Here is a 24,119-nt window from a genome sequence, read left to right on the forward strand (position 1 = left end):
GCACGCGCCACGTTCCGTTTTCGACGCGTCCCAGAAGCGTCTCTCTCGTCTATTTTTGACGGAGGCCGCTTCAAGCATGAACAGATCAGATTGTTCCGAACAGGATGCAAAGCTTAGAGCATCCAGGAGTTTCAAATTAAAACTACTTGTTCAGACTTCTGTATTTATATGCTTTATATCACCATACAAACATTACATCATAACCGGTGGCTCGAGGTCAGGAGTCAATCAATCGGTCCGAGGGTCCCAGAGATTATCATGTGATTTCGGAAGTCCCGTGCGATAATGTAGTTCGATCTTTTGATCACGTGAATCCAGCTGCTTGGGCCAGCGCTCTGCTCCGCTGCGGTCCAGAAGCGCCTCCTGTGGGGTAGGGCACGTGCCCTCTGATGGACCAGAGGGGCGACGCACACGGAGCACAGTGGACACTGCTCCGATGGGGTCAAGGTGTCGGATCTAGTGATTTAGACTCCTAAATGACTTGTAGTACTACAAGTTTTGAGCTTACTTCCATAGATTGCTTCAGACAGCAGCCATGTAACAGGTTGTGATGGCTGCAACTAAATCCCTGCTGGCGAATTTGCCCAATCAAAGACAGCCCTCACAGGCTCGGATGGTTTGTTCTCAGTGTCTGACAACATTACAGAAATGATCCCTACAGAGACATTTGTGTTCTGTTCAACCAAAAATAACGCGTCACTATTAAAAGCAAAAAACTCTTGCAGAACACGGGAGCTGCTGGTCTCCTGCTGCCTCGATCCGTGACATGTTGTTTGTTGTTACTTTGGTGTTTTAAATTCATTGAATCACCAAAGATGATCAAGTAAACCCAAGAAAAGTTCTGACTTTATAACATTCAGTGAATATTTATAGAACAAAAGGGATGGCAATTAGAAAATTACTGTTCGTCTGCGGTTGAATCGTCTCTAATAGCAGCTTTTATTGGCCTTCTTTTGATCCTGTGACTTTTCTGGCTCGAGCCAAACTCAGTCACCGTCTTTCCTGACAGCATCGCTATAATTATGAGAGGCCGACTGTTAACTCGGACCGTCCACCGTCCCTGCACTTTGAAGCAGTTAGCCGTTGAGGCTGCACATCAGCCAGACCTTTTTATGAATGTTCCACGTTGCCGCGGCAGTGGATGCTGACATCACTGCCGCGATGACGCCTGATTGGGTCAGCTGTAACCAATGGACCATAGCACATAGAGTTTCATAACAGTTGTGGAGTTTCTCCTCTTAATAACCAGCGGAAAAACGGCGCTGCCACTAATAAAGAAAGTAAAAGGGAGTCATGGGGGTTTTCCAGACAGGGAAAAAAGTGTGCAGACGTCTCAGCCCGACTGTGGTCCTTGTGAAAAAGGTTTTCAGGGAGACACTCTGAAGTTGTCCTGTACTTATCAGAATTAGGATCAAGAAGGAACTTTGCTTTTAGTCGTCCATGCACATGAATCATGCAGTGATTTTAATGGGTTGAAACATCTTAAAACGGTAATTCCTCGCTCCTAGGATATGTGGGAGTAGCAGCTCAAAGACTTAAAGCAGTAAAAGCTCAGCGATGTGCTTTGTAATTAAACTTCTCAGTGATTAATGTAAACTTGTGTTTTCTGTGCAGCCTCCAAACAGCGGCCCTCCTCCTCTGCCCAGCTCCTCTCTACCAGAAGGCTACTATGAGGAAGCGGTTCCTTTAAGTCCTGGAAAGGCTCCTGAATACATCACCTCCAGTGAGTGACAGTCCGATTAACAGTACAAACTACTGATATGATGCATGAAAAAATTCACCTACCATTCTTTCTTCACCTACCCCTCAGATTACGACTCGGACGCCATGAGCAGCTCCTATGAGTCTTACGACGAGGAAGAGGAGGACGGGAAGGGCCAGAAGATGCGTCACCAGTGGCCATCTGAAGAGGCGTCCATGGATCTGGTGAAGGACGCCCGGATCTGTGCGTTCCTGCTGCGCAAGAAGCGCTTCGGCCAGTGGACCAAACTCCTCTGCGTCATCAAAGACAACAAACTGTTGGTGAGCGAATCTTCACAAACATGTTAATACACTCATGCACGAGGTAAAGGATGCACATGTTAGATTAAAGCAGCAGCATGTTAACTTCCTCCTGTGAAAGCTTGCACCTCTTCTCACCCTCCAGTGTTACAAGTCCTCCAAAGACCACACCCCCCAGATGGAGCTGACCCTGTCGGGGTGCAGCATCACTCACATCCCCAAAGACGGCAAGAAGAAGAAGCACGAGCTGAAGATCGTCCATCAGGGGGCAGACGCTCTGGTGCTGGCTGTGCAGAGCAAAGAACAGGCTGAGGAGTGGCTCAAGGTGACACCATTCTCCACTTTTCCTTCTCTAAAGCATAAATGCAGAAAAAACGGTGTTTATTTGGGTGCATGTTTGGGGAACTAAATGAGGATTAGTAACAAAAAGTTTTGGAATTTTATCTCTTCAGCAGGCAGCTGCAAAACAGGCTGTAATGGCGGCAATGTAATCACTGCAGGCGAATGTGCCCTTTCAAAGTACGTCCACTAAAAGAGTGGTTGTCATTCTAAGTGTCTGTTAACATTACAGAAACGATCACTACAGAGATCAAACCTTTTTGTTAAAATTCTAATCTCCAAGATCTCAGTTTGGTTCTCTTTGGCGGCACCTGTGGCGATAAACGGTAATTGCAGGAGCACACTTCCCAGATATCCAGACAGTGCTGCATGTGTGACGTCCACGGTTGGCTCCGGTTGTAACTCTTGATTTTCCTGGCTGACGGTCGCTTTCCTTTTCAGACTGTTTGCTTCATCTGAGCGTCGAGTTTGTTTCTTCTTCTTTGGATTTTCACTTCTTGTTGAAGTTGTATCTGTAGTCATCCATCTTTTCTTTGTTTGTTCAGCCATAGTAGATTACTGTTTACTCGCAACACTTGCAGAGACCGTTGAGGCAGCAGCTTAGCTCCGCCTACCCTCTCTGGCAGACCAACCACTGCTGGCTGATGGAAAACACGTCACTAACTGGGCGCCGCCACAGACAGCCAGTCTTTAATACTGCAAATACAAAGGCTTTCATCAGTGGGCCATAGGCCAAATCACCATTGTGTTACCTCACTCTGTGATAGTGACTTAACAGACATTTATTTAAATGAAAATCTTAAAGGTTAATCCCTCCGACCCACCAGACTCCATCGACAAAAGCAGTAATTTTACCTCAAAGAACATGGGAGTTGGTGGTCTACCGCTGCCTCGATCGGTTAGACGGTTTATGTCATTGGTTGACTTTGGTGTCATAAATAGTAAGCTTTATCGATGAAGGCAGCGGTAGACCAGCAACTACAACTTGTTCTGCATGGTAGAATTACTCGTCTTGTCAACTGAGGTGGTGGTTTTTGAGAGCGTGACCTTACACTTACACTTAAAGGAAAAGGTCAATCTCTGGAGGGATCTGTTCCTTAGTATTATTAGACACTTAGAATAACAACCTGAGCCTGTCGGTGGCAAAAACAAGCACTTTTTCATTTACTGTAGTCTGGTCCGATGCATTTCCTTACAAGGATTACGTTGAATACATTACAGCCTGGAATTCCCCTTTAAGCAAATGCTTGTGTCAGCAACTTGGATCATTATACGAGAGTTCAGATCAGAGGAAAGGTCTTTGGATCGGTTTCGTTTCTGATGTCAGGAAGGTAGAAATGAGCTGCATTGTAATTTATATTTAGGACTAAAGAATAAAGGGCGTAGCTCTCAGTGTAAGAATAACTCGTTCTTCAGGACGGACCTTTTCCTGCTTTTGTATGGCTGTTTGTTATGAACAGGTGGTTCTGCTGGTCTCACTCTGATGTGCAGATGTTTGGTTTTTATTCCTCTGATCTCTCTCTCTGCCTCACACACATTCTTTCTGTGCCTCTCTCTGCCCCCCTCCCCGTCTTCTCTTTCACTCTCTGATCTTTCTGTCTGAAAAACAAACCCACCCCGCCGACATCAAATAGGCTCCGATACGTTCTGCTTTTTCGACCCCTGTTGTTAGTGCGCTGCCAGCACCTCTGGGCTCTTTCTGTTTCAATCACCGGAGGAAAGACGGGTCTCATCTGGTGTTCGGATTTAGAAGAAACCCCAACTGCCCCCGCTTCCTCCTCACGTCTGCTCTCCTGAGAGCTTCACGGAATTCCTTGTTTGTTGTCGACTTCATATTGTGCACTATTTTAAGATCATTGTGCCTACTTGCTTCTGCCAATACAATTCCCCTTTGCTGCTGATTCTCCGACAGGCTTTCAAACTCACGTCTGTTTCATGTTTCATGTTTGTGTCCGTCAGATCGAAACTGTTACTGCTTGTCTTCTTGATTCAATCACTTGTTTCTGCTGTTAATTAGCCGTTGTTTATCGATTGGCTGAGGCCTCTGTGGCGGTGAGTTACCTGCAGGCAGTCGCAACCAGATCTGTGAAAATACACAAACCTCTGCTGCACCCAAACTTTGGTAACGACTGCACTAATTGCTGCTCGGAGACTTCTCGGTCTGGATGTATGAAACATATTGAACTGATAACACTGCAATCAGCAGCCGTCACATGAAGTTGGCAGAAGCTCTATGCTCAGTCTGTTGCAAAACATGTCTGAATATAGACTCACTCCCCTCCCGTTGGCTCAGCCAGAGTTTTGGAGCTGCCTCAGCTGAGCTGGGTTCCTTCAGGACACAGCTTAGATTGATAGGGGTCGTACTCTACCTCTTTTATCAAGCTTTATGGATAAGATGGAAAAACTGTATGTTCATTCCATATCGTCTACATCAAAGTAAGACTTTCTAACGAGGATGAACATTTTGCATGATCATATGCAAAGATATGTGCTCCTTTCCTTGCATCAGTAGCCAGCTTCCTTGTTACACTCGTCTCCATGAGTAAATAACTACAATATGAGCACAGGTCTTTTGGGTGTTTTCAGAATCATGTTTGAGCAGGGTAGGAAACTGTCCAAACAGGTGGAACGCATAGGTCGTTTCGTTCTCTTTGGCGGCACCTGTGGCGATAAACTGTAACTGCAGGAGCACACTTCCCAGATATCCAGACAGTGCTGCATGTGTGACGTCCACGGTTGGCTCCGGTTGTAACTCTTGATTTTCCTGTTTGCCTTCATCTGAGCGTCGACTTTGTTTCTTCTTCTTTGGATTTTCACTTCTTGTTGAAGTTGTATCTGTAGTCATCCATCTTTTCTTTGTTTGTTCAGCCATAGTAGATTAATGTTTACTCGCAACACTTGCAGAGAGCGGAAAAGCAGCCGCTTAGCTCCGGATTTGGCTAACTCCATTCTCAGACTCAAGTTGTGAGCTGGGACTGCAAACAATGACTAAAAGCCGGAAGAGGAAGTCTCAGCCTGGCTATCCGATATCCGGAAGTCATCTGTCTACAGTGGAAGCCCTGAAATATTGACCGTCGCCCCCAGAGGATAAATCATCATCAGGCAACAGTCGATTGGTTCCAAGATTGATATAAAGCTGCCTCATTTTGCAAAAACATTCCGGTAATTGTTTCTACCACGTCTGAAAAAGCTCTGTCCGAAGGGGAATTTGGAGGACACCCTACCCTTTGTGCAAAACAGAGGTGCAGGGCCAAGTGGGGGCTTTGAGAATGTGCGTTAGAGCCCATGACCTGTGTTGGAGTCATTAGCAGCAGAGTGCAGGAGGGTTTGATTCTCTGGCTCGCTCTGTGTTCCCTCAGGGTGTTAAAGATCGGAGTCCAGCCACAATGATAAGCGTATCTTTGCGTCTGTGTTTGCAGAATGTGTTGCTAGGATCACCGTCATTAATTTTTCTTTCAAATCTTGACCTCTTTTTTATGTCCACTTCTCTGGAGCTCTCACAGAATGCATAAAACTTCCCTCACAGTCCCTCGTGCACGGATAATGGAAATAAAGATTTCTTGCGACATTTCCCACCCTCGCCGAATCAGCCGGGACCAACAACGTGTCCTCGTTGTGACAGAAGTGAAGTCACAGTTAGCAAAATAGATGGGAAGGAAGGAAGGGGGAGGAGGAGGAAGAGAAAAGGGAGGGAAGTGGAGGAGAGGTTCAAAAGGGAAAGAAGAGGAAAGGGAAGGGAAAGCGAGGAGAGTACCTGAGGGTTTCCAAAGCCTGCGAGTTACAGTAATGATTCTCCCAGACGTTGTCTGCTAACGACGTGTTTATGGAAAACACATGTCCATATTGTGTCCTTACTTCATTCTCCTAATCCTTTCCAGTTCTTTTATAAAGATTATATGTTTCTCTCTCTCCTCCCTCCCTTTTACGTTATGTTCCTTTTACCTCCTGCAACAATATGACCTGATTTTCTGATGAATAATATCTCCTCTCCTGACTTCTTTTTCTTGCTGTTTCTCTGCACTAAGTTTGGGGAAAGTAAGTTTCATGTGCACCGCTCGTGTGTTTATGGCTGATCAGCTTTAGTGTGCTTTTAAACACCAGCATCACAGTCCAAACAACACTGCATCATCGGCGACCACTGCAAAACGTGTGTGCATGGCTTTCATAAAACAATGTCCCATCGTGGAAGGTTTTTATTTATCATGTGCTACAAGACATATCAGGGACAACATGAGCATCGTCTCCATGGCTGGGCCTGTCTGCTTTTAAACTGCAGTGTACCAAGGACAGGCTGAACAACACCGGTTCAGATTGGCAGGTTTGAGACGTCACAAACCTAAGGAGCCAATCCCGTTCATGGACGGGGTGACGCTATGTATATCATTATGTGTAACCTATGGCAACCACTTCGGCGATGCACGAGCTGCTAATTACTACATTTCAAGCTAGCTAAGTTTCAACAAGTTGCCACTAAACGATGGCAGAGACGTGTTTTGTTTTCACGACGGAGGGGGCGGTTGGAAATTGGCCTAGTGGGCGGGGCCTATGCCGATTCAGGGATTTTTAATGAGGGAGAAGGAGGAGATCAATGGGAGGATTTTTACAAGGTAATTTAATTTGCAGAAAAACAAATCAGACACAATTTATAACTTCAAGCTGAGCATTTTATATCTCATAAAACATGGTCTTTAAAGAGTAAAAAGAGCTTTCATGGCCAGCAACATCCTTTAAATCGCTCTCTTCGAAGCCACCAGACTCCAATGACAAAACCAGTTTAAATGGTTAGTTGGATACAAGTAGATATCGGTGCAACACATAATATCCCCCAAAAAATAACCAAAAGGGGGGGCGGAAGAGCAGCAGCTGTGTTCTGTGGTCTGGTTTTGGTCTGGTGGCTTGAAGACAGCGACGTAACGGCTGTTTCAGGTTGGAAAATCAATCAAAAGGTCTACCTCTGTCGGGATCCTTTCTGTGATGTCCTGTGACCACAACTTTTAAATTTATAGGCACAAAAACGTCCAAAAACAGAAAAACTTCCACACAGTCCGACGACCTCCTCGGGTTTGCTTTGTAGTACATTATCAGACTGACGTAGCATCCCAAGTTTGGCAACGTACCTCTCCAGTGGAAGGATAGACATGATGTTTCTGTCTGTCCCGCTCTCCGGCCTCCGAGCCTCTCTCTGAGCCAAACCCGTGGAGCCACAGTCTGTCATTCCCCCAATTATGCTCCCCTTCAAGCCAAAACCAGAGAGCTGAGGAGCTCTGCGCGGTCAGAGATGGTTCAGAATGCTTGTGGAGAAGACGAGGGGTGTATGTGTGTGTGTGTGTGTGTGTGTGTGTGTGTGTGTGTGGTGTGTGTGTGTGTGTGTGTGTGTGTGTGTGTGTGTGTGTGTGTGTGTGTGTGTGTGTGTGTGTGTGTGTGTGAGAGAGCATTAGCCATCTTGCACACACAGCATTTAGACTGAAATCTCATTTCCCACTGCCCACCGCTCATCTACACACACCCTGTTACCACCACACGCCTGAGATTGCCAGATCTGACGGTGGGGTTGCCAGGTCTGAAGTCCAACGAGGTCACGGTAATGCACACTGGCGCCCCATCCAGAGCCCTGCAGATCTCATTCACCCCTACTTATTGGCCATATTGCATAAGGTTGTAGTAAAGTCTGTGGTGTCTGATGTGTGTAGCAGACACCCTCACACATGCATGCTAGCTCTGGCTCCTGTAGTTCCTCCTCTGCATGGGCTGCCTTATAATCCCCTGGCTGCCATTCAGTAGCATGATGGGATACGAGAGGAGACGGAGTTAACCATACATGTGGCGCACATTATCCCAGGCATGCCTCTAGCCTGAGGGAGTGAGCTGCTTAATTATCCACCCGTGTGTTCAGATCACGCTCACACACGGCAGCGTACAGACTGAACCCCGGGGCAGGGATCAGTTGTTCAGTCTCAGCCTCATTAGCTTACTGTTTCATTTTCCTCTGTGTTGCAGGTGATGAGAGAGGTGTGCGTTAATGGGAGCTTTGACTTGGATGGAACTGGGTCTGGATCACCAGTGCACAAACCCGAGCTGGAAAAGGTAAACACACCCATGCACTTATGACAGGGTTGGGTTCTGATAGATGCTTTCCATTGGCAAGATTCCTGGATTAAGGAAGATTGAATCCTTTTCCGTACCTGCTCTTAGTTTATCCAAAAAGCAACGAACATGAGGAGTTATTTTAGCTGACAAAACAATGGGCAACAAAACTACCGTATTGGTCCGAATATAACATGTTTTTTTTCTCTTGACATACACCTGAAAAAGTGGGATCGTCTTGTATTCGGGGTCTAGACTTTTAAATGCCAGTATACGCTGACGACAGTCGTACCTCGTGAAGCGAGTGTACCCCTCGTAACTGAGGCCAGCCGTCACTCACAGCTACGCAGCCAGGGGGATGAAAGACGGAAAGACACGGTGATCCGCTGAAACAAAGTGGCTCAAACGTCGGCCAAGTTAACCAACAACTGAGGCAGAGTAATTATGTTAATTTTAAGATGTGTAAATGTCCAGAAATCGCAAGCCCACCGGCCACCGAAGTGCCTCAGGACCGGACCTGCCCTCGCTGGCCCAGCTGTACTACAGTGTCTTAAAAATGCTAACAGTCTTAGCTAACAGATGCTAACAGAGAAAATTGTACCGTGGTCCTCAAAGCGATAGCTTTCAAGAGGGTCGTCTTCGGGGTCGTCTTATAGTCTGGGTCGTCTTATAATCAGGGTCGTCTTATAATCAGGGTCGTCTTATAGTCGGGGTCGTCTTTTAATCGGGGTCGTCTTATAATCGGGGTCGTCTTATAATCGGGGTCGTCTTATAGTCTGGGTCGTCTTATAATCGGGGTCGTCTTATAGTCGGGGTCGTCTTTTAATCGGGGTCGGGGGTCGTCTTATTGTCGGGTTCGTCTTATAGTCAGGGTCGTCTTATAGCCGGGTTCGTCTTATAGTCGAGGTCGTCTTATAGTCGGGGTCGGGTCGTCTAATAGTCGGGATCGTCTTATAACCGGGGTCGTCTTATAGTCAGGGTCGTCTTGTAGTCGTGTCGTCTTATAGTCGGGGTCATCCTATAATCTGGGTTGTTTTATAGTCGGGGTCGGGGGTCGTCTTATAGTCGGGGTCGTTATAGTCGGGGTTGTCTTATACTCAGGGTCGTCTTATAGTCGGGGTCGTCGTCGTCTTATAATCGTGTCGTCTTATAATCGTGTCGTCTTATAGTCGGGGTCGTCTTATACTCAGGGTCGTCTTATACTCAGGGTCGTCTTATAGTCGGGGTCGTCTTATAATCGGGGTCGTCTTATACTCAGGGTCGTCTTATAGTCGGGGTCGTCTTATAATCGGGGTCGTCTTATACTCAGGGTCGTCTTATAGTCGGGGTCGTCTTATAGTCGGGGTCGTCTTATAGTCGGACCGATACGGTGATATGAGATCGTGACAAGAATGTATTTGTTGCTTTCTTTTCAAAGCCACCAGACTTAATGGACAAAAACAATAATGGGAAACTTCACATTATTGGTGTTTGTTAACGCTGTAGACGCACCGCACACTGTGCATGTGTGTGTCTGTACATATGTGCTGGAAAATGAGCTCCAACAGAACCTCTTTAACCGTGCCCGACCTGGCAAAGCAAACACAAGCCCAGCCTAATGATTCATCCCTAACATGTTGCAGATGCTCTTCGGGGTTTAACAGTGTACGTTGTAATTAGACGGCTGTGCGTACTTTTTCAGGAAAGTACAGTGTTACTCACTTTGTACCTTCTCATGCTTTCATTCTCCTTCTTGTGTGCGTCTGCCAGAAGGCTTCATGTGACAGGCCGAGCTCGGACGGCGAGCTGACTCATGAGAACGGACACAGCGACTGCAAAGACCAAGGTGAGAGTCACACAACCTGAAAAGAGCCAATTTGAGGCTCTGCTGGAAGCCAAACTCTCAAACGGCCGGCACTATCCAAATCTCTTTATGGACGGTGTCGCTTCATGGAGGGTAATATCCAAACGTTTACAAGCTGAAATGTTTTAGACGATCCACCGGTATATTCTGGTCGTATTTCAGATTCTGTCCCGCTCTGAGCCGTTGCCTGCAGAGAAACGGTAGTCTTTCACTCAAGCGTCTCTCGCTGAGCCGTTCCTTTAAGAGGGAGAGGCGCAATGCATGCTGGGTGTTGTAGGAATGTAGAATGGGCGAAACTACGAGCTGTTTGTACAACTTTCTCCACAGCTATGGCACCAATTTCAAATATTATTGCTTCTATCGATTACAGAGAACACCAGCTTTGACTGACTGGCGGGCGAATTGCTCCTTTAATAAGTCCATGGTGTAACCCCGCCTCTCGCCCAATGACAGCTAGGATAGGGTCCAGCCCGCCTGCGACCTCGAGTAGTTAGGTGTGTACGTGAGAAGTGAAATCCACATCCTACAACAGAGTTGCACGGTGCTGTTTTTTTGTAATATAATTAATTGTGGCTCTCGAACAATAAAACGGTGGATAAGTTAAGTGAGGGATTACACCTTTTCAACATTATGATTAACTTAGACTCAGTTCTGAGATATACGGCTCCCCCGTTAATCCGTCTCATGATTCAGAGGGGAACATCGACAAGCTCTGAAGAGGTCAGCCTTTAATAATAACGCATGGAGCATGAAGAATGAGCACGTGGATTTATTTATCACAGAGATGCTCTTCCCCCCGATGAACTAGACGCCAAAACAAAGAGATACGGCTGAAACAGACAGTGGTTATTTACCGTTTGTTTGCTCAGCAGGCACAGTCCTCTGAGGAGAGACATTTCATTGCACTTGTCAGCGCCGTTATTTAGCTTGTCAACTCACTTTTTTCCCACTTTTAAAATTGGTTAATTTTCCCAACATTACGTCTGAAACCGATTCCCCTCCGGCAGTTAATCTAAACCTCCGATCCCGTCGTGTTTTATGGATTCAGCACGGAGCTGTGATTCACGGGCTCGGTTGTGAAAGTCATGTTTATGCGTCACCGCCGTCAAACTGTGAGGAATGTAGCAACAGGATCACACATGAGACTCACGCAGCCATATTTACGTGTCATGGGAATTGTTAAACAAGCAAATCAACTAAATATATAACGGCAGCCAATCAGCATTAAGATTCTCCCGATGTCCTGAGATTGCATCATAAATAGTAGATCAGAACTCCATTCAAAAAACAAGCATTTTAAAAGTTGTTTGCTCGTCGGCTTGTGAACAGACCAGATGAAGCATGAACTCAGACTTTTTATGAATCTGCATCAGGACATTTTTATTTCGGCATCTTTTTAACCAGTATTTTGCAAATAAATCCAGCAGGATCTGTTCAGTTTGGCTTTTACCGCTCTAGTAAACTCGATTTCAGCTGACGTAGAACTTGCTACTTACAGAGAACCTTCCACTCACCAGCAGCGCGAACAAAACGATTGAAGTTGGTGTCCATTAAATCTTGCCAAGCCTGACTTTGTAAGGCCGAAGATTTTGAACCTTGCCTTCTCGTACACATCCGTCTGCGTCATGAGCGTAACTGTTCACATACTTGTCTCTGCACTAAGCGTGTTACTGGAGGATACCTCTGGAGGGGGCACCAAAGAGTTCAGGCCGTACGCAACTACTATATGTGCGGGATGTAAACAACAGACATGGTGGATAGAACACACCGTCTGCACCATCCCCGCTCCGTCTCTCCAACATGTTCCTCCGTGCACGGACGTAACGGTCCCGGACTCTAAAACAGAACTTATCTGTCTGCAGCTGTTTGACAGGCATGTTTGTCTCTGTGCAGCGGCAGCGACACGTCGTACAGATGTTTGTGGACTTGGTCTATCAGCTCGTCTCCAGAACTTTCTGACGTTGTTGTCACTGCTGCTGTGTCGACCCTGTCACATCCGCTCTGCCTCGACGCTGCCCCTGCTGTTCATGTGCAGACTGCTTTTAAGGTTGTGCTCAGCCAACGCTCCAAACAAACGCAGGCCAGCCTCAAGTAGCAGCAGTAAAGTTAATCCAGACACAGGTTCAGCAGAAGGTAGTGGAATCAGTCGAGGTATTTGCACCTCTGGTTGGTTTCTGGAGCTCATGGCTCTGTTATTACTTTAAACTGGGAGAATTCACAAGTCACATAGGAAGCTGCAGCCACCACCTTTGTCCTCGTCTCATTCCTAAATTGAGCAAACTTTATGGCAGCAGTGGTAAACTATCCGATACAGAAACACACCTCCTGCTTCAGTCGTTCCCTCGTGTAGTCCTGAGACTATTTTCAGCTTAATCAGCCACATTCTTTCCACGGCTGGTAACAAGAAGAGCCGATTTACTGGAGTCAAATTTACCTGATCAAGAGTTTTCCTCGTCCTCGACTCCTGAGGGGAAAAATAATAAGTCCTCCTTTTTAAAAAAAAAAATCACTTCTACATGTGTGCGTCTGCTCTCCGCATCGTGTGTGACGGGTGTTTGTATACTCTTCGTATTAAGAGAAATGTGCAGACGGCTTCCTCTTTAATTGCGGCAGTCGCCGTGGTAGTTGTCACATTATATCGTGGAGGAAAACGCAAGACGGAAAAAATGCTGCAACAGAAGCCAGGAAGAATTTGATACAAAGAGTTTCTGTCGTTAGCGTATCAGTTTGGACGGTTAGCTTTCAGCAGCTCGGTGCTGATGAGTGCAGGCCAGATTATGTACAGTGTATTACTGTGCGTGTCTGCAGACGTTAGCTGTTAGCGTCTCGGCATGATGACATCAGTGGAGGGGAATTCTTTATCCCCCCCCTCCTCCAGCTCCTCTCCGCTGCCGCTTTAGTCTCAGTATCACTTCTCTCGACCAGAACTCTTCTTCTTGCTTTTATTCTCTCCCAAACACACACATTTAAACACACCGCAGACCGCAGTGTCTAAACAAGGGAGCCAAGCAGAAGCTATTTTCCTCATTTGGACAGACAGACTCAGACATAGCCTCTTAAGACCTGGCTTATTGACTCAAACCCTCCTTCCAGCAGAATGTGCAAAGTCATTCCTCTCTTTCTCTCTCTTTGCATAAAAACTAGGCCAGCTGAAATCATCCCACACGGACCAGTGGGGCATGCTGGGATTGCAAACCGACCCTAGTCCACAGTCAAAGAGTTTCTGAACCCACAAGAGTCTCATTAACCCCAATGATTCTGAACTCACGGTTGTTTATAGAAGAGTCTAAGGTTTCTCTCTTTCTTACTTTATTGCAAAAGCATCCAAACATAATTGAATCAACATAAAAGCACAGCTCGTAGTCATTTCCCGTGTTTAGGTAATGACAGCAGAGCGTGAAGTCTGCAGGAGGCCCTAATTTAAAGTCACGAATTAAATTAAAAACCTCCGTGTCTCGCTCGCTCTCTCAGGAAAAGGAAAGAAGAACTCGAAGTCGGAGCAGAAGAGCGGGACGGTGGGGAAGGGAGCGGGGAAGAAGATCACCAAGATCATCGGGCTGGGGAAGAAGAAGCCGTCCACGGATGAGCAGACCTCGTCAGCGGAGGAAGACGTTCCCACATGTGGTGAGGAAAAGATGCTTTCGGTGTGATCACTCTGGGAACAGTTGAGAAGATTCTTTTACTGACTGCATTTGCTTTGATCGACAGGCTACCTGAACGTGTTGTCCAACAACCGCTGGCGGGAGCGCTGGTGCCGCCTGAAGGACAACCAGCTGCTCCTCCACAAAGACCGGGACGACCTGAAGAGCCACATCGCCTCGCTGCCCCTGCGAGGCTGCGAGGTCAGCCCCGGCCTCGACCACAAACACCCCTTTGCCTTCCGGCTGCTTCGTAACGGCCAGGAGGTCGCCGTGCTGGAGGTGAGACGCGTGTTCATGTGTTACAGTCGACTACAAAAAAACAACTATTAAAAGCACAGTCTGCTTTTTTTAAGCCGTCCTCCTTTCCTGTCCCTCTCATGTGGTCAAACGTCCTCTCCACCCGACAGTGACTTCTGTGTCTGATGTTTCATAGTGTGTTAGTTTTGATTGTTTTCTCACATTGTGTCAAGGTTTCCTTCATTTGCAACATTTTCTTCCTTTCTTTTCCTCGCACACATTTGTTCACTTAACCGTCTTTACCTCCAGGCCTCCTCCTCTGAGATGATGGGCCGCTGGTTGGGGGTCTTACTGGCCGAGACCGGCTCCACCACCGACCCGGCCACGCTGCACTACGACTACATCGACGTCGAGACCACCGCCAACGTCATCCAGCTGGCCAAGCAGTCCTTCTGGTGAGGGACAAATGAAATGCAAACTCTAAGAAGCATTAAACCAGCAGTGACAGACCCGTGTGCAGAGTGTTTTATAGGTTTTACAGAAGTAGTGCATTAAAGAGATGTGTTTTCATTCTAATGAATCTCCATGTTTTCTCGTCACAGCTTCACCAGTAAGCGTGCCGTCTCTCCCAACCCGTACCTGGACAACCCCGTCAACGGCTACGCCTGCCCCACTGGCATGGCTCTGCACTATGATGACGTGCCCATTAATGGCATGGTAAGACACACCTGCTCATAGGTGACACACACACACACACACACATAGAAAGTGAAGCTCAACTCAACATGCTCTCTAGCTGTTGTTCAAACTCTTGGCCTCGGTGTTTGTCGCTGTCTTTGCTAACTGCTTTTCATTCTTCTGTATAGCATAAAGGTGCTACATGTAGCTGTACTTGTGAAACCCTGTCTCTACTTGTTTTGGGGTCTAATTGACTCTTAGTTATATAAAAAGTTTTGCACTTTCTGAGCTTGATCGCTCCAGCCAGCAGCTGCTTCAAAGGCTGTTCTTACTGCAGCGTGATATTTAAAATAAGTCCACTGACGGGCTGACTGTGATTTTAAATACCGTGAAATTCGGTGTATAAGACGCACTTTTAATACCTTTTTTTCATCGACCAGTTTTCGTGCGACCGATATACCAGTATAAAATGCAGACAGAGGCGATGGCGCTGTCGTCTAGCTAAAGCTTCGTCACGGACATGCGCCGTCATGATCGCCAGTGCAGCCGCCGCCACAGAGAGAAGTCAGAGAGGCATCAATGTTCTTTAAAAACGTGCGATAATTAACCACAAAAGTGAGTAACGTAACGTTGTCATACCGTCACCGCTTTGTTTGTTGAGCTTTCTGCTTTTGTTCAAACTTTATTGAACGCTACTTCAATACACGCACATTTGTTTATATTTAGTGGCGGGCTGGACTCACAGACGGCCATTTTTCGTTGAAAAGTCGCCATCAGAGCCCTCACTGACCGCCTGATTTAACAGCACTCGCACACTCACCAGGAACAAGCCTTAAAGTCGTGCGCACGTGAGCGTGGAGATTGGGATTTTAGCCAATCAGCGTTACTGCAGGCTGAGCTCACCTACGGCGCTGGCAGCTAGCAGGATTCCAGCTCAACATGCTAACTTTAAAACAGATGGTAGGCTATAATTTGTGTTTTAAAAATAAATTGAAATAGTGTTGATACACTTTTTTAGAAGTAGCTATAGAGAACCTTTCTTCCCTCGGGGATACGCTCTCGTCAAAGCCACCAGACTCCAAAGACAGATCAGTCATCTTACCTCGTAGCACGCTGGAGCTACGGATCTACCGCTACGTTGATCCGTTTGTTTGTTTGTGTGACTTTGGTGATGCCCAACACAATGTTTGTGTAAGATACAATAACACAAACACACTAACAGACGAGCAGTAACAGCATCTCCCGTGTTCACCAGGTTAAAAGCTGTTAGAAGTCACGTGTAGCACCTTTACTGAATGTGATATAATGCAATAACATTTAGTGTGACTAACTTTACACTGCTGTCATCTCCTCCTTTTATCTTTCCTCTCTCCTTATATTCTCCCTCCTCCTCGCCTCTCCTCCTCTTGCCTGCATGCTTGCTCGGTCTAACCCAAAAGGACCCAGAGGCGCAGTACTCCCATCCCAGCACAGGGGGGCGCCGGCTGAAAGAGGAGCTGCACTATGAGAACACTGACCTCTATGAGAACATGCCCTCGCCCAAGCTGGCTGCTCGTCTCCCTGCGAAGCTTTCCTCTCCTTCCTCCTCTCACTATAAAAAACCTGTGTCTAAACTCTCCTCTAAGTTCCTCACTGCTGATTCTAAAACTAAAGACACGGCTCAGGTGACTAACTCTCTGCTTTCCTTCTCCCTACACTTTCACACTGCTGTAACTTCCCAGACAATGATGAATGTGTTGTTTTTGTGAGGAATCTCAGCGAACGATCACTTCTGATTCATGCGCGCTGTGAACGTGTGAAAGTGAGAAACGCTTGGCCTGAGGACCGAGGACATTCGTATTTATTATTCCTGCAGGAGCATGCTTTCACTCACCAGATGAGGTGTGGATGTTGGCCACCCACAAGCCCACCTCTCTTTCCCATCAGCCTGTGAATCTCTCCGTTGTAGCTCTTAGTAATTCGATTATCACCATGACTGGGCCTGAAAGCAGTCCTGTGTCCGGCCTTTGGAAATACTCGGCATGTGTTTCACCTCCAACCAGACATGCAGGATAATTTAAGGAGACACTGATCACTGATTTCACATCAATAATATCTGAAGTGCATCATGAAATTCTTATATATTTTTAGGTCAAATGATTAACAGGTAAAACGATAACACAGGGCCGCACAAATAATTGAAATTAATCGCGATTACGATTTTGGCTGCTCGAGATAAAATATTTGATTGATGCTGAAAATGCTCCGCCCGTCAAAAACTCTGCTGCACATCAAATCAAGTGCTCCCTAAACTAACAGCCGCGCCCCCCCAGGAGGTGTTACGGTTCAACGAGCGATCATTTTAACTGCCGAATGCGTCTGTGGTTGTCATAGTTACAGCAGCTGTTGGAAACAGGAAGCGAACACGTAGCTGTTCTTGTGTATGCCTCTTTGAGCTCGTAATTAGAAACAACAATTCTCTGTTACGTCTTTGAAGTGTCGTTTGTGCGAACGTGTCATGAAGGCTAAGGAGGAACGCTAAAACAGGAAGAGCGCGAGTCACTCGGTAAACCGAAACAAAAAGATCCAACAGATCGAGGCAGGCGAGACCAGAAACTCTAAAGTTCTGCAAAATAAATTAATCAAAGGAGGCTGGTGGCTTTGAAGAGAAGTAACAGCTGTTTCTGGTTTTTAAATGATGATCTTATCTTGACAGAAGAAGCTTTTCTCTGTACGGATCCTTTCTGTGATGTTGCAGGACACTTCCAGCGTCAACCTGCCTGAGCTATTCCAAAACCTTTTGGGCCTTTTAGTCATGAAAACCTACAAGATGTAAAAGGTTAATCAAAACAGAACTCCCCTTTAAGCTCTCCTACAGAAGCCTTTGTGTCTCAGCTTGGTGTGTGTGCTACACATTATGTAAGGCCTGCGTGTGGTTGTCCCACATCATGTATTTCCTTCCTCTCCTTTACAGTGAGCTGTGTGTGATTTATATTTTTACTACCCCGCTCTAAATGCCACCCTGCCTCCATGGCCACATAAGCCACCACATGGTGTTGTACGGAGCTCCGCCTCCTTTGATGTGTGTGCTGTGTGTGGCGGGGCCGAGGGGTGTTAACATCGCCTGCAAGACCACAAAGTAGCGCTCCTCTATAAGTTGAACCGAGGAGGTGTACAGGAGACTGCAGGCTGCACTGCCAGCATGAAAATACAACGTCCAGCTGGATGCTTCATATCAGAGGGTTTTTAACTCACTCAGATGAGTTGGTTTACAGTGTAGTTATATGATGGGGAAAAATAAGGTCATTGTTTGCTAATCCCTCTAGGATTTGTGGCTTCTCCTGTGATTGTTGCTACATCGCCTGATTTCTGGGCAGATTTTTGTTGCATTGCCAGTTGTGATGTTTTATCAGGCTTCTTTTTGTGTGCAACACACGGCACATCCTCTGTGGGCTACTGACGCCATGATAAAGACTTCCAGTCAAGTTACGTGTCAAGATGTCAAAAATGTAACGACACTAAAGTAAATTCCCATCGAATAGTAATTTCCCACTTGTATAAAGCCACTGATGAGAGACGGTGGAGAGGAAACAAACACTCTTACTTCTTTCTCGTCTAAATTTATTTCATTCAGTCTGTTTATCTAACTCGGCGGCAGCAAATGTTTGAGCGCATAGCATAGCATCGCGACGGAAAGGGGGCGGAGATTAGAGTGTCGACACGGGTACAGTGTTCCCATCAATGCCGAGGTGATAATTACTCTACTGCAGAGTCATTTGACCCGGGTCTGAATGCCGAGTGTAGCCTTTCCCACTAAAAAAGCCGGGCGTTAGCGGCTTTTTGACCAGTGGGAAAGCAGCTTTAGAGATCACTGACTCACATTGGTAACGGAGCCTCTGATTGGTGGAAAGTTAAAGGAGGTGGCTAACTGAACGGCTAACGGTGGACATGGAGTCACTGTTTAGAGTCTCATTAAAGTCTCTGTAGTTTGAGGATCAGGAAGCTCATGAAAGAGAGACGATCACAGCGGAGCCTCGTTTAGACGGATCAGCTGTCGGTCAGTAATCAATACTCTCTGATGTTTAAACAACATTGCAGACCTATGAAGATCAATATTTAGTGATGTACATGTCGACAGTGATGCACCGCTGCTTCCTGGAGAGACTGGCTAACACATTAGCTTTAACACGGCGTTATTTAACTCGTGTAGGAGGTTTGTTTTGGTTTGCATATGTAGCTCATGTACAGTGTTCAAGTTTGAGTTATTTTAAAAGGTCTCTTTCCTCCTTCTTCTTAAATCAGCTGAAGGGAAAGAAGGGAACAGCGACCAATGGGATGACGTCGAAACAGAAAGGAGAGCCAAAGAACCAGCCCAAAAAGAACGGAGTCAACGGGACGAACGGGACGGCTTCGCTTAAACGCAACAACTCCAGTAAGTAGCAACCAAAAAAAGTGTTTGAAATATGATTTCAATAGTTGCTTCTGGGAGTAATCCACCTTCTCCCCGAGCGTCAGACAGTGTCTGACTCCACGGTCACAGCCTCACCACCGCTCAGTGCTTTCTAGCAAAACTCAAAATGCAGCACGTCAGAGTTACAGCTCACGGTTTAAGAGGAGGGTAAATAACTTTAAAAACCTACCCCACCCTCGAGACGATCCATGTGACGCAAGTGGGTCAGACTCGAACCTCCTGCCAACGTTGGGGTTACGCTCGCGCAGACGCGGCCGCTCGCAGGAGCGGAGCCCAGATTTTTGGGCGAGGGTGGAATGCAGTCGAGCTAATCCTCGCGGTGCAGAACAGTATTTTTGTGCTTAATGTGTGAACGAGGAGGGTTGTCGCTCTTCCAAATGTCAGAATGGAAATAAGTGTCATGTTGGATCCAGAGTATGTGACACAATTCTCATATTTCCAGTGAAAAATAAGTGGATTGAATTTGAAAATGTCAGCAGCGGTTTCATGAGTGATTCCTCATAAGCAAAGTTCGAACGCGCACACACACACACAGATGTTTGAGGGTTGCCCTCAGTGTATTTTCCAGTAAGGGAAAGGCATGGTGTAATTAATAACTGCTGAAGGCTGTGAGTTCAGTGGGTTTCTGGGTAGTTCACGTCTTGCCCGTGCCCCGATAATGACGGCTGTGCTCTCATTCCTCCAACAGTCGGTTTTGGTCTCGTTGTCCTGGAAAAGTAAAGATTTAAAAGGCGATGCCCCGTCACGTAGGAAGTGTCGGGGCTGATTCTCTTTAGTTGATGGTTTGATGGCGTTGTATTCCACAGTGGAGTATGAGGGCCACGTTAAAGAAAATACAATCTAAGACGCTGAGAATAAGGTCGTAATTTAAGGCTATATATGAAAACACACTGCGGTATAAGTATAAGTCATGCAATATAAGTATGTGTAATGTACTTGTGCATCACTACGTGTTATACGGTAACGCAGTCTGCAGCCAGACCTAGGAGACGAGGAGATCTTGCATGTGCAACAGTGTTAATAATTTCGTTAATGAAAATAATGCAGAAAAATGTTCGTCAATGATCCGTCTTCCATGACGAAGACGAGTTCAAAATAGATCGTTGATAATAAAAACTCGGACGACACGTATGTTATGTTTTCGTTGACGAGACGGTCGGCTGTCGGACATTCAAAATGCATATTTCCCCCCGCTGTGCGTCTCATCTGGTAACAGGTATCACAAAGGTGGTTCTGATCTTCCTCTGTGTCACACTCTGAGCACGCTCGTAGAAAAAGGGGCGTTTTATGTGCACAAGAAGGAGCGACCATCAGCTTCAGTCAGACTGTTTGAGAAGCGATGTAAAAAGTAATCTTTAGATGATGTGTCTACATCGTTCCGTTGCTGTGTGGATGATCTGCTGAAATTCAAAGTGTTAACTTTACCTGAAGCTAACGTGAAGAGGGAGACTAGAGGAGGGGGGTCATATTTTCACAAGATGACTCTTTATTGACTCAAACTAAAAAGCATTTTCGTCTTAAGACTAAATCTAAAATAGCCGCCAAAACTAACGATCATCTACAAGCAGAACCTCACAAGATGCTCAGTGTGAACTTAAACACGTTCCTCATTTTAGCGCAGGCGGCTGGCTGCTCTTCTGAGAAGATAAGATGATCGTTTATCGATCCCCAGGGGGGTTACAGCAGTACCAAGACAAAATAGCAAGTCACTGAATACAGTTTAAATAAATAAATAAATACGAAGAATAGATAGATAAATAAAAAAATACGAGGGATAGAAATAAAAATACAAGGTAGAAAAAATCTTAGTATATAATCCAGAGTGAGTGGTCCTCCTCTGATTTCAGATGAGGATAACTGAGCTGTTTTTTCATACCAACACTTCTTGTTTCCAGCTCCTTTACACCCAGTCTTTGTCGTGCAGATGCAGAGCAGTGCAAGTACGGGAAGAACCGCGTGGAGGCCGACGCCAAGCGGCTGCAGTCCAAGGAGGAAGAGCTGATGAAGAAGAAGCAGGACATCAGGAACGTTCTGACCCAGCTGAAGAAGGAGAGGAGAGACCTGCGCACCGCCGTGGAAGCAGCTGCTGGTGAGAGTCCTTCTGAGGAATAACAGATTACTTAAAAGAGTTATGAGACTATTAGAACAGCAGGAGAGTATTTTGGAAAAGGTCTCTGGTTTTGAGGAGGCTCTGCTCAACGTTTTGCCAGTACAAGTTTATTAAAGTGATAAACATTCACAGAGAAATCCCCCTCTCTTCCTCCTCCAGGCAAACGTTCCCACGCCTCGCTGTCAGAGCGACTGAAGAAGGTGGAGGAGGACTGCAGGCTGAGGGAGGAGGAGCGGGTGAACCTGGAACTGGAGCTGACGGAGGTGAAGGAGAGCCTGAAGAAAGCCCTGAACGGCGGCGTCACCCTGGGACTCACCATCGAACCAAAAGCTGGCTCCTCTGGACCCCAGGTGAGAACATCTCGAGACCCGTGGATCATTTATGGTGCCTTAAAGGGGAATTCGACTTTACAACTTTACAACAACCATCAACTACCTGCATGCTATCACAAGCCCTATAAATCTTCCCTGTCTTTGTGTGTGTAGTCACCAGCCATGCTGCGACGGACACAGGGGTCCTCTCCTTTCTCCAGCTGCGACACCAGCGACACAGAGTCCTGCTCCCTGCCCGTCAACAGCGCCTCGCTGCTGCGCCGGCAGGGCGGTCAGAAGCCCTCGACGGTCAGGGGACACGTCCTGAGGAAGGCCAAGGTAAAAGATCACTGTTTAATCATACCGTTCACAATGTAAGTGTCTGCAGGAGGGCTGCACCATATTGGAAGAAACGAACATTGCAATATTGTTTTGTTCTTTAAGTCTATTTTCTTCTAACAAAGACAAAACCGCTCTCCTACTTTTACCAAACGCGACTGACACCTGCATGAAAACGTAGAGCGAGTTCAGGTGTAGCAACAAGTTGCTTAATTAAATAAATACAAACAGACCCTGGGCTGCAGTTCATCAGACCATGTCATATAATTTGTAACGGTGTTTAAATGTATGTTTTATTAGAGCGATCAGCTCGGCTCGACTTTTTGAAACGAAAGCTCACATGTCCTACCTCCTGTCGCCTCACACAACCTCAACCTCATGTTTTAAGACATAAAATGCTCTGCTTAAAATAATAATAAAAATAATTTTCTAGTAAAAATTCTCCCAAGGCATCTCCTCCCTCATTAAAAATTCCTGAATCTGCACAGTCCCCGCCCACTTCGTACTACGTTTCTTCTTTAGCAAAATAACAGCCAAAAACAAAACACGTCTCTGCCATCGTTTAGTGGCAACTTCTTGAAACTACAGCAGTAGTAACGTTAACGTAATAATCTTAAGTCTCTATCGCCAAATAGGAAACACATTGGTGACTGAGCCTACGGCCCACTGATGAAAGCCTTTGCATTTGCAGTGTCACAGACTGGGTGTCCCAAGCAGCGCCCAGTTAGTGACGCGTTTCCCATCAGCCAGCAGTGGTTGGTCTGCCAGAGAGGGTAGGCGGAGTTAAGCGGCTGCTTTTCCGCTCTCTGCAAGTGTTGCGAGTAAACAGTAATCTACTATGGCTGAACAAACAAAGAAAAGATGGATGACTACAGATACAACTTCAACAAGAAGCGAAAATCCAAAGAAGAAGAAACAAACTCGACGCTCAGATGAAGCAAACAGTCTGAAAAGGAGAGCGACCGTCAGCCAGGAAAGAGCCGACCGTGGACGTCACACATGCAAAAGTGTGCTCCGGCAATTACCGTTTATCGCCACAGGTGGCGCCAAAGAGAACGAAACTGAGATCTTTGAGATTACAACTTTAATTTGCTTCACTATCGTACTTCCTGTGATGTGACTATTGCACATGCGAACATCACAATTGTCAAACGATATATCGTGCAGCCCTCGTCTGTAGCAGAGGTCAATGTCAATGTAGGCACTGCGTATGCATTCAGCTGCATGCTAACCCCGTGTCTCTCTGTTTGTTTGCAGGAGTGGGAGCAGAAGAGCGGCACATAAACGGTCCACCCCCTCACATCATCCGACTTTGATTTCTTTGTTTCTTTTGAAGAGATTGTGTATATATTTATTTAAAACTGTTCATACAGTGTGAGAGTGTGTTGAGAGGGGAGGACACAAGCATAGCATCCACGTGAACCAAAACAAGTAGCTGGTTTTAGCATCCTGTCACTACCACAACATACAGACACCTTTTTAGACTTTTTTACTATTGAGCATGCTCAGTGTACTAAGTTGTGCAACTTGTGTCGTCTGCCGTGCTCGTTTCAAGCAACCACCGTCTTTTTCTTACAAATCTGTTCGAGCAGGTTGACAAAAAGGTCAAAACAAGTATTTATTTGTAAATGTTTAAAGGAAATACTGGCTTCCCTTTGTTTATTTATGTTGATATATTTAAAGTTTTTTTATCGAACTTGTGGCGCTCCACAGAATCCCGTTCCCCACACCGTTAACAATCCGGCTCTGCTTAAAGGGACGTTTGCAGAAATTAATAGGAGGTTGATTTGTTCGGCTTGTCGACCTGTTAGAAGGATTCAAAGCACAAAGCTGCAGAAAATCATGAATTGAAAGTGTTTTTTCAGGTCACCCATTGTAACCAGGCTGTTTCAGAGGGACGATACGCTAACAGAGTAATAACTTTAATAACTTTACCTGGGATTAGACTCTGCTGTGTGTGAGCAGGTCAGGCTGAAACATGGCCGCCCGCAGATCTAGAGCTCGTCATTGGAAAACTCCAAAACCTCAACCGACATCCAAGAGCCTCAGTCCAACTCCTCCAATCACGCCACTGGTTTACTGTAGC

At 46.2% G+C, this 24,119-nt stretch overlaps 1 protein-coding gene across 2 annotated transcripts in view; it reads left to right on the forward strand.

Annotated features, from left to right (window-relative positions):
- Positions 1 to 23,824, forward strand: part of afap1 (actin filament associated protein 1) — a 53,396-nt gene extending 29,572 nt beyond the window's left edge. Inside the window, exons 4-18 of one of the 2 annotated variants that reach the window (XM_069672440.1) lie at positions 1,615 to 1,723; positions 1,811 to 2,022; positions 2,147 to 2,326; positions 8,338 to 8,424; positions 10,174 to 10,249; positions 13,739 to 13,891; positions 13,976 to 14,187; positions 14,455 to 14,600; positions 14,748 to 14,862; positions 16,263 to 16,487; positions 19,105 to 19,234; positions 21,198 to 21,362; positions 21,543 to 21,733; positions 21,869 to 22,033; positions 23,291 to 23,824. In XM_069672440.1, the coding sequence (XP_069528541.1) occupies positions 1,615 to 1,723; positions 1,811 to 2,022; positions 2,147 to 2,326; positions 8,338 to 8,424; positions 10,174 to 10,249; positions 13,739 to 13,891; positions 13,976 to 14,187; positions 14,455 to 14,600; positions 14,748 to 14,862; positions 16,263 to 16,487; positions 19,105 to 19,234; positions 21,198 to 21,362; positions 21,543 to 21,733; positions 21,869 to 22,033; positions 23,291 to 23,317 (2,193 nt within the window). In that variant the 3' untranslated portion in view covers positions 23,318 to 23,824. The remainder of the gene's footprint in view (positions 1 to 1,614; positions 1,724 to 1,810; positions 2,023 to 2,146; positions 2,327 to 8,337; positions 8,425 to 10,173; positions 10,250 to 13,738; positions 13,892 to 13,975; positions 14,188 to 14,454; positions 14,601 to 14,747; positions 14,863 to 16,262; positions 16,488 to 19,104; positions 19,235 to 21,197; positions 21,363 to 21,542; positions 21,734 to 21,868; positions 22,034 to 23,290) is intronic. The other variant, XM_069672439.1, reaches the window with a different exon arrangement.
- The last annotated feature ends 295 nt before the right edge of the window (positions 23,825 to 24,119 follow it).

This window comes from Semicossyphus pulcher, unplaced genomic scaffold (genome assembly GCF_022749685.1).
Source record: "Semicossyphus pulcher isolate SPU_LCO1_2020_fin unplaced genomic scaffold, fSemPul1.0.p SCAF_21, whole genome shotgun sequence".
NCBI classification, from domain to species: Eukaryota; Metazoa; Chordata; class Actinopteri; order Labriformes; family Labridae; genus Semicossyphus; species Semicossyphus pulcher.